Raw genomic sequence first — 15170 nt, 5'->3', positions numbered from 1 at the left:
ATGCAGCTCCACCAGAGAGCCCAAGGCACCTCTGCGAGAGACCCCATTAAAGAGACAGTCCCTCACAGAGATTGAAAATGCACATGTGGTGACTTGTGGATTATTATCCTAGTGGTATAAAAATACATTATGTAACAATCAAGCTTTACACACCTTTTGACCAGTTAACTTTCATGACTTTTGAGTTTGAGACTATTATATAAGAATTTATATATAGATAAAAAACAGATCAAAAATTATAGTAAAGATATTTATAATGTTACACAATATATTTCACAATACATAATAAATGTTGTTATTTTGAACTTTCTATGCATCAAATAACTGTGCAGAAAGTATCACAATTTCCACAAAAATATTAAGCAGTTTAAAATCTATTAAACAGAATGGACATATATATATATATATTATATATTATATATTTATACATATACAAAATATATGGCAGAGTATCATGGCTTCCACAAAAATATTAAGCAGCAAAACAGTTTTCAACAGTGATAATAATAAATAATTATATTTGAAAATATTGAAATAGGAATGTTTATATATATATATATATATATATATAGAGAGAGAGAGAGAGAGAGAGAGAGAGTATAGAAAGTTATATAGTTATATATATATATATATATATAGATTGTATGCACGATATATATATCTCCCTCTCTCTCTTCCTCCATATATATTTAGGTTGCTTGCACTAGCCCAAAGCACGTCTGCACCATCACCTTTAATACGAAATGTACAAGAAAAAACCAATGACCATTTCCAAAAACTACATATTACATAACCAGGTTCTTCATCCCCTCTTTGTTATATCTACAAAGACAACATGGTGCATGTCATAAAGCAAAAAGCCTCTAGCATGATGTTAAATGCCCAGACCCTAGAGATAAACATGCCTTAAATACTCAGTGTTTTACAACAAAACAGCATAAAACTTTGCTGAAAGACAAGGACACATTATGGCAATGGACCTCTCTCTACAAAGAAAGAGCCGTAGGTGCTTGTCCTGATGTTCAAGTAATTTCACAGAGAGCAAACATGACTAAGACAGATTATGCAACTTTACTCTTTTTACTGCAGTGCTATTTCAGGGGATGCTGTTTGCAGATGCAAAATTATCTTGAATGAGGTCAAATTACAAAATAAACTATAAATTAATGGAAAAGTAGGGCGACTTTTTTTATCACTGGATGCACTTGTCACCCAACAATAATGCTCATTAAAGATTTACTCAAACATGATACTGTAATGGGCAGCATCCTTAATGGAAAGGGTCTTATTTACTTCTCAGTAGTATTTTAGTCACTTCTTAGTAATGAATAATAAGGCCTCTAGGTGCATATGCCCCAAAGAGAGCCACATAGAGTACTGATCATCATTCCCAAGAGTCCTCCATTAGTTATTTGCCACATATCATAAGCTATTTACCTGCAATACCACACTAATTTAGGAGCAGTTAATTGAAGTTTCACACTCAAGTGTATACTGGTCACCTTAAAGGTTAAGTGTTTATTATTTGTGCAACTAGTTGCACAAAACAGAATTGCAATTTTTTATACTATTTTTAAATACTATTTTTTTTAAAAACATGTTATCCCATCTCAAACTCAAACCATTGGTTGAACCAATGATGTTATCCGAAAAAAACAAAAAAAAAACAGAATGCAGTTCCTTTTGGTGCCACTAGTGGTAGAAAATCACATAAGTATATAAGACAAAAGTATTTAGCTTCATGAAATAAAATGAATTTTAAAAGGGGGTATTTATACAACTAAGTTTTATTTCACTTTTGCTGGTAATGCTCCATAGAAAGCCTGTCATTAACAGTGCTATGTCTATGAAGAAAGCTTGCAGATGCTTGTGCTATATACTTTAAACACTGTCAAAGAGAAAATAGATTGCTCTATCTAGCCACATCTGCCGCACATCACCTGAGGACCTGTCCCACAGAAGACTGTCCCAGATAGCAGCTGCGAAGAGGAACTACCCGGGAAATTCTATCCTATAGATTCAGAGTGTCCTTACACATTCAACCCCATACTGTCAAAATGGATAAATATAACACTGCATACTTCCACTCTGCCAAAACCGTAATTACCTAGTTTATCTTCATTAGGCGAAAACTTGAATATGGGACAGTACTAGTCAAACAAATTTGGGGAGAGAGGAGAGGTACAAAGAAATCAGAAGAGAAAAGCAAGGCAGAATTTAAGGTGTTGTGGAAACACTGTATTACATTAGTGACGTAACATAAGGCAAACATCTGCTTGGATGGGGAACAGGGACCCTGAGGTACCACTAGGGAGTCAGCATAAAATGTCAGGAAAAAAAGTGTAAAATAAATAAATAAATACTCATAATTATTTATTATTAAATATATAATTATTCATAAATTAAATATTATATATACATAAAATATAAGAAAAAATCCAAATGTTTAATAACCATTTCTATATATTTTCATTTATAATAACAATGTATTGTCTTTATGATATCACAGTATTTCTTTTAAAAGACATTTATTTATTTTTAGGGAGGCGATAATTCTCAAGGAGATCATATTTGTGGCTCCATGGTATTAAAAAAAAGTTTAAACCCCATTGAAAAGAGAATCAGTACCTATAAAGAAACTACAAATAAACTCCGTATGGGAATTCTTGAATGTTTAAAGTATTGCATCTCAGGAAAAGCATGGGAACGGACCTGTCTGAGAATTGTACAGTATAGTTAATGATCAGACTATCGGGTGAATGATTAAACAAACCATCAGGATTGAATCTATGGTGGTTATATATAAAGTCAGTGATTGGGTATCAGTAATGGGTCGTTTATGGATGTGACAGGCCATTAATAGTCTCATTAGTGACTGCTGGCGGTGCGGCTCCTGCTGTGCATGTCTGCTGTCAGCCAGAAGAGCTGGACAAGAGCCTCATCTCCACCAATCAATCTTCAAAGGACTAGAGGGGCAGTCAGGAAGCTTGTTCTGAGACTCTGGGTAAACCAGTGAGAGAGATGAGGGGCTTTCGCACCGCGTAGTTCTAGGAACTTAGTTCTAGGAACTAGCCAGCAGGGTAGTTCCTAGAGAAACAATTTCTCCCTCGGGCCGTTTTCTTGGTTGCATTCGCACCCGCAGCAGGAACTCTGAAGCAGCCGACAGCGATGTCTGTTTGCGTGGCATTAACAAACGTAGACAACCGGTGAATGGAGGACGCCGTGATCAGAGCTGTTTTTGTTGTGTGTCGTGAGTTTCGTGATAATGGAGATGGAATGTAAACGCACAATTTACGCGATTGCAAGAGCAAAAAGTTGGGCTAGGAAACTAAATTATTTATGACAACTTGCAGTGTTACATATCAGCTGAGCTGAGCAAAGAACACAACACTGCAGACAACAGGTAAATGCCGTTATCGCTGTTTTCCATGTCCGTGGAGTAAATATGTTTACATGGCTTTGTAAAAATGCCGGGTAGCCGGTGTTTCGCGTGCGTTTGGCCAATCAGCGTACACTTACGTCACTGATAGTTCCTATAGAACTGTTTTAGACCCTACTCTGAAGTAGAAGCTAATTTAGTTCCTCCAAACGGAGTTCCTAGAACTAAAACCGTTCCTAGTTCCTGCGGTGTGAACAGGCCAAAAAGTGGGTAGTTCCACAATTAGTTCAGGAACTATGAAAAGGTTCCCTTGGTGCGAAAGGCCCTATGGTTTCTGGGGCATCACTAAGTGTAGCATCACTACTAAATCATACTAAATGCATACTAAATCACAAAAATGGACATAGAAAATGTCTTCAGTAGCGAAAGCTTTCAAAGGTTGACTAGTCAAGTTGAGCAATGAGGTCTACTAATTTAGCCACATTTTTAATATTTTAAATTTGATTTTTTTAGTACCCCTCATTAAGATGTCTATAGAGCCAGGTAAAACCCAAACCAGCATAATTATACAGTTTTGAACAATTAAACAGTATAAACTGAAAATAGTTTTACACATCAATGCACATTGTATTATTTAAATGTCATTTTTAGCAAATACAATAATCACTTAATGGTTAACAAATAGTGTTAATAAACTGCCACAGTTAGGTTGTCAATCATACTCCATAGGACAAATTGCACAATACCATCATATTTATTCTATTTATTTTAACCATGTCATTTTATCTTCAATCCCTACATTTCAATATATTTCAAGTATTTACTAGCTTCATACACTCTTCAGGCCTATTCTTGCACGCCATTTTTTCATCTTAGAGATTTACTGAAGGTTGTCGGGGTTAGTCAGATGACACATTCTTCTATTTTAACAAGATGTCCAGTCCCTGATGATGAAAAGCAGTCCTACTGATGCTAGCACCATATTTCAATGTATTTTGAGGCAAAAGGAGTGTTGCATTTGTACCACACAAAACAGCATCGAATTTTGGCTTCCAAAATTTGTCTTGGTGGCACTGCACCGCAAAATCTCTTCCTACATCACAGCTGTGTCTGATTCTTCTGTGTTTTATCCTACATTGCTCTTTTGGGGTAAATCCTACACTGGCATGTTTTGGCCACCCTCCCATACGGACACCTTGGGACAATCACAAAAATCATCAACTCCACCAAAATATCTTTTGTCAGTACTCTCTTCTTCAGCAGGTTACATTACAAACCAGCATACCACCTTCAAATATGTTTCAACTGCAGCTTTATGTAATCAGACAGAATATCAAACAAAGGCTTATATAAATTCAAAGCAGTCAAAAGATTAAAGGCTTAGAACTCATTATTCTTTCATAGTGGATTTTAATATCTTAAGCATATTTGTCTTTTTTACAGAGCAGAAATGCTTATTTGAATCAAAAGTAATCCTGTGTGAAAAGTAATGAGCTACCTTCTCATATCCTTGCTCGTAATTTGCACTACACCGCATGGTAGTCAGCTCACGTTTGATCTAAATCAGACAATTAAAAAGCTAATCAGTTCTTCTTCCCCTCTTAGCACAGGTGAAAGGCTATCTGAATGTGCTAGCACTCACAGCGTGCGCTGGGGTTCCATGCTAATTGCTGACAGCGGAGCGGTTTAGCTATTTGAAATGTGCTATATCATCACTCACAACACTTAGAACTCAGATTACAGCAACACTTTGTTGATATCAATGACAAATCATTGTTCAACTATCATAATGACAAATATTTGATAGTCATCAAATCTTTAAAACAAGAGAAAATATTATACAAAATTGTGTAAGACAATAAGACTCGTTTTCAGAGAATATATGATGAATGGTGAATTAAGTTTATTTTATCTTTACTGCATTGATCAAATGTTGTAAAAACCAATTTGATTTAAGATATATCATCTTCAAACTCACGTACAAGCTCTTATAAATTGTATATTTTATTATATTATAAACAATAATAAAAATAAGAAATATTTCTTGAGCACCAAATCAGCACATCAGAATGATTTCTGAAGGATCATGTGACATTAAAGACTGGATGTAATGGCTGCTGAAAATTCAGCTTTGCATCATAGGAATAAATTACATTTTAAATATATTCGAATAGAAAATAGCTTTTTCAATTTGTAATACCATTTCACAATATTACTGTTTTTACTGTATTTTTGATCATATAACTGCAGTCTTGGTGAGCATAAAAGACTTCATTGAACTTCATTATGTGTGTGTGTGTGTGTGTGTGTGTGTGTGTGTGTACTGTATATAGGAGCAACTTCATATTATATCCACATATCATCTTCATCCATGTATTTTTGTTTGTTTGTTTGTTTTTTAGATGAACGCTTATTAAATGAACCCAAAATGAAAAACGTCAATTGAAATGCAGGCTACTAACAGTTAAAACATCATCTAAGAAGAACTAGGGATAGTTACTTCAACAAACGTGTCCCTAGAAGACAAAACAAGTCATAAGGGTCTTTTTTATTTGATTTTATTTGATTTTTTGTTTGTAATTGAGGATCGGACAATATTTGGTTGAGATACAACTATTTTAAAATCTGGAATCTGCGGGTGCAAAAAAAATCTAAATATTGAGAAAATCAACTTTAAAGTTGTCTAATTTAAGTTCTTAGCAATGCATATTACTAATAAAAAAAGAAGTTTTGATATATTTACGGTAGGAAATTTACAAAACATATTCATGGAACATGATCTTTACATAATATCCTAATGATTTTTGGCATTAAAGAAAAATCAATAATTTTGACCCATACTATGTATTGTTGGCTATTGGTACAAATATACCTAAGACTGGTTTTGTGCTCCAGGGTCACAAATGTTCAAATGGTTCTCACTTGCAATAAATACAGATAAAGACAGTAAACATGGGAACAACAACTCGGTCTGTCTCTGTCTGGCCTAACTTTGTTCCAAACAGATGGAACCTCATCTCACAACCCACGGCACCGAATAGCTGCTGCACACAGGCCATCAGACTCAAGGTTACCACCCTCATGGTTAATATCTCCCACTCTGAAAAACATCAGCATACTAGTTTCTGTAAAGTGAACTTGAGAACATATTGTTTTCAGTGCGTAACATTTCTGGCAGGTCATCCCGGTTTTCAGAGTGCCCGTATAACACGCTTGTCCTTGCTACATTACAATGTGTGGCTGGTTTTCATCTCCATACGTCTAAAATATTTCAAACATCTGTGTGCAATCCATCCTCTCGCTCACTGGCTGGCCAGAGTCTCTCTAGGAGATGTTCAGTGGTCTTGCTGAGTTCTGCTGAACTGTGCGTTGCATTTGATTTACTCGGTCAGAGCGGTTTTGGCTTTAGCAAACTCCATAAGCAGATGCAATGCAGGGCCTGAGCCGCTCTTACCGCAGCACAAACATAAAGAAGGTGGAGTGTAGGGGCATCATAAATCACACCTCTAATGAGGACATTTAGAGCATGCTATATATATAGAGAGAGAAAAGGTATGTAGGGCGCCCCCTCCTCCCTGAATTAATGACCTGCGCTACACGTGAGGGCAGCTGCAGGAGAGGCATGTGGAGGAGATAGAAAACCCCTTGCTGTTTCTCTCTCTCCATCGCCTTTTCACCTCGTCATGCGCTCCAGGGCGGCAGCTGCCTCCGTCCTGACTAAATTGTCTTGTGTATTCCAAAATAGACTGCTAGCCTAAAATAAAACCACTGTATTAATTAGGGACGTTCTATTGGGGGATTCAATACCTTTTGTTAATTACTGAGAATTTTTCTCTCTGGTCATTCAAGATATGGACAAACTCTCCAAATGAAATCAAAATCGACTATATTTACTTTCCAAAAACATCACAGGAGTAAAATAGGTTGCTAATTGAATTTCACATTGATTTGATTTTAAATCATGCTTAGAAAGAGATCTTTGCGATAATTACAAACAAGATCATCCTCATCTTTAATTAAATAAAGAACATGACATTTAAAAAAAAAAAGAAAAAAAGATTATAATGACAAAATAAAATAACTTGCTCTTCCTCTGAAATGACTTTTTCTTTCTGCTAACCTTACTGAGGCTGCAAATGTTATTGAATAATGCTAATCAAACTAGCTATTTAGCCATTATTTTAGCAAACTCGCGTTCAGGTCTGGCTCCATTCTAGAATGTAACATTGACTTTTCACATTACAATCAACAATCACTAAAAGTCCTGCTGTACATTTTTATGTGCTAAATATCCTTTCACTGTAAAATACATCACATTACAGAAGTAAAATAAACAAATAAAAAATAAAAATCATGTGACATCTCAACATGTAGAGAAAATCCAAGACTCCTGGATTCAGTAAATCTTCTATGGAATTGTATTCAACATCAATAACACAATTGCAATCACTAGACAGTATATTTAAGCATGCATTCCATTTTGATTGACTACAGATTGTACGCTGTAAAAAAAAAATGAAAATGTACTGGTAATTTTCTGACAGAACATTATACATGAATTTTACGGACATTTACATTAACTGTAAAATCAAATACAATTAAGTGAATAATTAAAAAAGAGTTAAAACAATCAATACGGAAAATTCCTTCATTTTAATACAGTACATTCTGCCCTGTTTTAAATATAAGCATGAATGAGTAATATGTGAACATAATGATGAAGAACTGGATGATGTTTTCTTTCTAATCCTGTCAGTCAAGACACAAGTATGATATAAACGGCTGCTGACCACACACTTGTGATAATTCTTCTGTCATCCTTGCATCACTTCAACTCCACCTTTATTTCTATTCATTCTGATTATATGTTTAGTAATCAAAGTCCAGTTCAAGAGCCCATCAGAGACATAAGGTTAATGTTAACTTCTCTAAACAGCTCAGCACAGTCAATAACAATGTCACTTCATCATTCTAATGCTGTAATATACAATTGCCATATATGGACACTTTTGGATTTGTAGGGCACACATAGGCCTGGTTGCACGGCTTAGACTAAGCCAGGATTAGGCCATAGTTCAATTAGGACATTTAAGTAATTTTTATAAATGTGCCTTAGACAGAAACATTACTGGTGTCCATCTTGAGACAAAACAAAGGCATTGATATATTTTAAGGTCAATCAGTGCAAGTTTCTTTCAGTTGAAACAGCTCAGATTTACATTTTAGTCTGGGACTAGGCTTAAGCCTTGTCTGTGAAACCGGGGGCCAATGTTCGAATATCATTAAATTAGACTCCAGGTGTCTCCAATATCAAACCAGGTGGCATCTGCTAACAAATTATGTTAGAGATTTCCTTTTTAACTATTTTGCACGTGAAGTGAGCTTGTGCTATATTTCTTTACAAATAAACGCCACATTTGTTGTGATATTTTGTTATATAATGAAATGACATTTTTAACTGTGGCTTGCATGTGCAAATACTCGAGGTTACTGTGTCTATTGTTTACTTTGTTGCTCCCTACAAAACATCTGTGTTGATTTTGCATGATATTAATGGACAAAAATCTCCTTATGATGTAAACAGACTACTGCGAAATAACAGGAACTAAAGTTTGCCTTTATCTATCATGTTAAAAATGAGAGAGCTAAAAATGTTATTTTAGGCATTAAAATATATGCAGTGCCTCCTCTTTAAGCTTGATTTACTTTACTGAGTCTCCTGCTGTACATTTAGACTGTGTTGAGATGATTTTTGTAATCAGTGTTTGAACGGGGAGCTTAATTGCCAACTGTGATGTACTGAAAGATGAGCCATTATTTGCTCTTCACACTTGATCAAATGGTTGTATGATTTTTATTCACTGTGAATACATCTCAGAAATTCTGCAGAAACATCAGCCTGTGCTGCGTATATTTAGTGCCGGGACTCTGCTATAACGTGTAAAGCCACGTTTCAAAGAGAATTGTGAATGATTAGCTGTCAAAGGGATGTACAGAGAGGCTGGATTGGTGTGTAAGCATGGCTTTTGTAGGTAATGGTGCACCAGACAACATCATCACTGGCTCCATTCATCAGCTCAACTGAAAGCTAAACCGCAGAGTCAGTATATTTTAAAGCTAACAGAAAATTTTGCCACAAGATATCACAATGACCGTAACAACATAATACGGTGCTATCCCTTTTAAATTGCGCGATAGTAGATAATGGCAAAAGTAACCTGATACCCAAAAAATAAGTGGAAATGAGCATTCAAAATTAAATATCTGATACCAGATGATAAATATATACATTACTGACTAATACCAATAAATCAAAAACAGCATGATAACCGATATGGTCCTAATATCCCTAGAAGACTTAATTTACACCTTTGTTACAGTGACACCTAATAACCAGTGCATGGGCTTCAATGGCCACAAATCTGTAACCTGAACACTGTTAGACCTCTGACATTTCACACATATTCCAAACCGACAATTTGTCTGTGCAGTATAGAATTACAATTACGGCACTGATCCATCTCAAGTCATCCATCTGGGACTAGCTTGCTGTCAGGCTTGTGGCCCAGCTTGGTGTAAAACTAGTTAAACTAATGAACTGCTCTGCTCCAAATAGAGACTAGGCAAGGTGTGGGCCAGAGTGGATGATAAATGAGCTGGTCAGAAGAGAATGAGAGAGAGAGAGAGTTAAGAACAACAAGAAGTAACCCTACTTGGAAAGCAAAATCAATTAAGCAGCCAGGTCACCTATGGAGACATTATCTAGCTACACTACATTTTGGAGCTTTCATCAATGGCTAAGACTATGAGAACATGGGAAAAGCCTGCATGTCATGCCTACAAAGTTATTGCCAGTGTAACTACAGTCAGAAAATGGATGCTATATTTATGGCAGCATCAGTTCCATTCATAGGGGTAAACAATATGGTTGGACAGTAGATACAATTAGTATTGACGTACCAGTATTTTCATGAGCCCCACCATACAATTTTTTTTAATTATTGCAAGATTTAGAGACAATACAGCACTGGCTTGATAGGGTAACTAAAAGGTGTAGGCCTAATTGAGCTCTGATTCACACATGAAAATGTAGCAAAGAGAAGAAAGGACAAAGAGATGACCTTCTGGGCACAGTTCAGAGTGATACTGTACTGTTTCAAACTGAAGCATTCTCTATACATGTAAAGACACCTGTCAATGACACTGCAATGACTTTCATTCATTTAAACATAATTCTGCTGAGAACCAGAGTCTTTTCAGGTGTTCTATTGTCCATAGTTCCATGTTTACAAGTGACAGAAGGGTTGAAGATTCAGGAATGTGAATCAATGTCAAGGACATGCAAGTGAAAGATGGAATCATTTAAAATATTGAGGCAAGTACAGACTATATCTTATTTTTATATCTATGCATTTAACATTTGACAGCGTTTTTTGTTTTGTTTTAAAATTTATACCCTAACACATTTTTTTGTAAAATATTTTGCTTGTGCTGTCTTTCTTTAAACAAAAATGGCAAAAATACTAATAAAAAGTAGGGACAAAAGTACAAATTTCTAGGTTTGACAAATATATTCCTGAAAACAGCATAAATGAATAAGGGGTCACAAACATTACACAACAGCCAGAAACTGGGACTGCAATTGAGGAAAACTATTGATCTTAAAGACATCAGGTTTATCCAGATGTTTGAGCCAAAACATGCCAATCCACTTTCTAATATTGTCCAAAATAATCCAAGACAATAGGAAGATCTAACACACTGTCCATTATTCTTTGTTTCACCCTTTCTTTCTCTGTCCATCTTCCAGATAAGAGCATGCCGTGCATGAACATGAGATACATGGAGGAATGTGAGTTTAATCTGGAAAGCAATGTTTTATAGTGCAGTATATATTATTTTTGGCCTCTTTTCATTTATTTACATTTATTAATAAACATAATTATTTATATGACATTTGTACTAGATGCTACAGCTATATCACTAACTGGCTCACATTCATTATGGATTTAGACCTTTTTTTCAACTTTCTCTTGGTAAAATGACAGAAATCCAAAGAGACCCAAATCCTGTCTAAATCAGTACATGACATCACAGATGTCCTCTGTTAATAATTTTACTCCAGCCGTTTGAAAAACTAATCCTGTCCAAACAGTGCAAAAGAGAGATGAGGGTAGTGAGAAACACAGAGCGAGAGAGAAAGAAAATGGGGGACATGAGAAATGATGAAAAGAAAGGACGAATAAATAAATAAATAACCTCAGAGAACAATAAAGAAGCTCAGAGGCCTGACTTGCTGGCCCAGATGCAGGCAGCATGTCTGTCAGAGCCAGTAAGCAACTGACAGAGCAGTCACTTCGTATCAGTGTCTGTGCCGGCTGGCAGGTTCTCGGCACAGCTCTCCCTGCCTTCATCATTCCCTATTCCTCCCTCTAAATCCACCTCTTTGCTTACTCCACTTCTCTTTATTTGCTTTCCCTCCTGGCATTTGCAAAAGAGCATCTTCCTCTATATTAAAACACTGTATATGTAAATGAAATACTCTATCCATTACATCCAACAGCCGTAATTCAATGTACACAGTTATGGAAATTATGTTATACAATAAGATTATCTACAAATGCGGTGCCCTAAGAGAACACGCAGAGCATTATACGAAAACATCTTTTGTTTTGTACAATGTCAGGGTACTATGACAGATGCACAAACACTGAATGGCTTTTAGAGAGATACATTTAATAGTAAGATTATTATAAAGAGTCATTATGTTTGTGCTGAGTTGCAAAGATACGAACAGCCAGATTGAGTGTATTGTATGTAGATGGATTCAGATTGTATGGTATCGTGGATGAGGGAGCGGACAAATCTAGACAAGCTGATAAAAAAGTCTCTATGCTAATATTTGCCAACTTTTAAGGAAAAACCTTCATGCAAGTCCTGGCTGCTATAACGTAAACATGAGTGATAAAGTGATTTTAACATGTTAGCCTGAGAAGGTACAGACACTGTTACAGACATCACTGGTACAGACATCTGCCACATCGTCCTAGCTCAAGTTTTAACAAATTAGTGATGCACATAATTCTATAATCTAAGTAGATGATTTTGATCATCAGGGATCCCTGTGTTAGTTATAAAATAATAATTTATATATATATATATATATATATATATATATATATATATATATATAACCACCACAGGCTTACTACAATACATGTATTATGGGTCAGAACACAAACTTTATCAGCATTGCAGGGGAAAACGTATAAGTATGATTCTCTGAAACAATAAATAATGCAAGTATGGATGTCTCTGAATTAATTGTTAGAGTATGGCTGTTTTAAACTGTTTATAGTGACGGTATGATTCTCTGTAACAGTTTATATTATGAGTACCGCTCTTAGTTTACAGTCGTAAGTACACCTCTCTAATTTGTGACCCTGGACCACAAAACCAGTCTCAAGCCGCTGGGGTATATTTGTAGCAATAGCCAAAAATACATTGTCTGGGTCAAAATTATCGATTTTTCTTTTATGCCAAAAATCATTAGGATATTAAGTAAAGATCATGTTCCATGAAGATATTTTGTACATTTCTTACCGTAAATGTATCAAAACTTAATTTTTGATAAGTAATGTGCATTGCTAAGAACTTTAAAGGTGATTTTCTCAATATTTTGATTTTTTTGCACCCTCAGATTCCAGATTTTCAAATAGTTGTATCTCAGCAAAATATTGTCCGATCATAACAAACCATACATCAATGGAAAGCTTATTTATTCAGCTTTCAGATGATATATAAATCTCAATTTCGAAAAATTGACACTTAAGACTGGTTTTGTCCTCCAGGGTCACATATGGTTAATAGTGTGAATACAACTGTCTACAACAGTTAATTAGTTCACTCAAATGGTTAACAGTTCTCAAAAACTGAATAGAGTTCTAGTATGGTTCTCCAAATCAGTTCAATTTGAGTAAGGTTCTTTAAATAGTTAACAGACATAAGTACACGACTCTATAATGTTAATAGTGTAAGAACGGCTGTCTGAAACTGTTATTAAAGTATGGTTCACTTAAACAGCTAATTTCACTAGTGTTATTATGGCTCACTGAAGCAATTAATATTGTATATGGTTCTTTAATATAACAGTCTCAAGTACACCTCTCTGAAATGGTTAGTTTGAGCATGTTTGTTAATGTGATTAACAGTTTGAGTGCAGTTCTACAACGGTTAAATATGGTTTACTTGCAGTTATGTTCTCTAACTGTTAAGTTTTGCTCTAAACAGTTTATACAGTTCTCTGAAACTGTTAATTATGTGATTAGGCTTCTTTAAATAGTTAACAGTCTTAAGTGCGCATCTCTAAAGCGGTTAACAGTTTTAGAGAACCATACTTTATTGAACAGTTCAGAGTGTGATTCTGCATGCTTCCCTTTAACTCAGTGCAGTAATGCGATACGGTTCTCTAACCAAAAGAGTTTAGAGTGAGAGTATGATTCTCCCGTAAAACTTTCCATTACCCCCCTCCGCCTTCACAAACACACATTCCTGACAAATCCTGAACCGAAACTCACCGGAATTCTCGGCCAAACTGGACAAGCCGGACACCGCCAGCAGCAGCAGCCCCACGAAGCACATCTGTCCTCCGAACAACTCCTTACGCTTTTTCCTCCGCGCTTTGATCTTCTTCTGCTGGAGCATCACTTGCAGCGGTCGAGTCCACACGCGAACACACGCATCCCCATCCATCATCACAGCCCAACACAGCTACAAATGTCACAAACACAGACAGATATGGTGCGACTTAGAGTTTTAAGCCGGAAGATGAAACGCCAAACGACTATAGTGTATTTGCTGCGTTGACGTGAATATTCCCCTATATGACTTCAAATTGTAACGTGGTGAAATAAAGATGCTGCGCGCGCCCCATGGATGCGTCAGTTTGGTGCCAGTTCTCTCAGGACACAAACTGCTGCTGCTGAGAGATCGAGGATGTTAGAGGAGGAGAGCGCGCGAGAGGGAGGGAGGGGTGAAAGTAAGGAAGTGAACGCAGTCAGAGAGAGAGAGAGAGAGACGGGGAGAAACTGGAACGCTGCTCTTCTAATGGTACACCTAGGATGAAGTCCATGCACTGAGAGAGAGAGAGAGAGAGAGAGAGAGAGCGAAAGAAAGAGAGAGAGAGAGAGAGAGAGAGAGAACGAGGGGCAGTTGTTGGTGGGTTTAAAAGGAGGAGCTATAGTCCGATTTACCGCAAACAAAACCCTCTGCTCATCGCCACCCTCTATTGGTAGCATTTTGCTGGTTTATTAGCAGATACATGCGATAAGATACGCTACATTCACATTTGAATTAGTCAAAACTAATTCTTCAAAAATGTTATTTTATTGACGTGCGCCGCAAATAGCCTGCTATTGTTTATACTGGACCTAGTTGTTACTGTAGTTAGTAAATATAAGGTTTTATGTCAAACGTCCAAAATATTTGTTTACTCTAGCAGTAATTTGATATAGTGGGTTCCTTCTTAAAATAGTAGGCTAGTAGTAGTATTAGTAGGCTATCAGGTAAAATGGGCCAAATAAGGTTGTAGCATCATATCTCTTTACATTTTTACAGAAAATCACAATAACTGATCTTGCATTGTTGCTTCAACACTTGTTGACATGTAACAATAATTTTTATTGCTCTGAGTTTTCCTCTGAGTGGGCAGGGCAGAGTGAAATTGAAAGGTAATTGAGCCTGACATAGAAAATTTCATTAATCACTAATAAGGGTCCTAAAGCAATTATAA

The 15170-nt window shown here is 36.1% G+C and overlaps 1 protein-coding gene across 1 annotated transcript in view; it reads right to left on the bottom strand.

Annotated features, from left to right (window-relative positions):
* Positions 1 to 14529, bottom strand: part of slc24a3 (solute carrier family 24 member 3) — a 64046-nt gene extending 49517 nt beyond the window's left edge. The window contains exon 1 of the mRNA XM_058796508.1: positions 13957 to 14529. Within this exon, the coding sequence (XP_058652491.1) occupies positions 13957 to 14134 (178 nt within the window). The 5' untranslated portion in view covers positions 14135 to 14529. The remainder of the gene's footprint in view (positions 1 to 13956) is intronic.
* Between the last annotated feature and the right edge of the window lie 641 nt (positions 14530 to 15170).

Source organism: Onychostoma macrolepis, chromosome 13, assembly GCF_012432095.1.
Source record: "Onychostoma macrolepis isolate SWU-2019 chromosome 13, ASM1243209v1, whole genome shotgun sequence".
Taxonomy (NCBI): Eukaryota; Metazoa; Chordata; class Actinopteri; order Cypriniformes; family Cyprinidae; genus Onychostoma; species Onychostoma macrolepis.
Note: the sequence above shows the minus strand (reverse complement) of the source record. Positions and strands in the feature narration are given on the sequence as shown.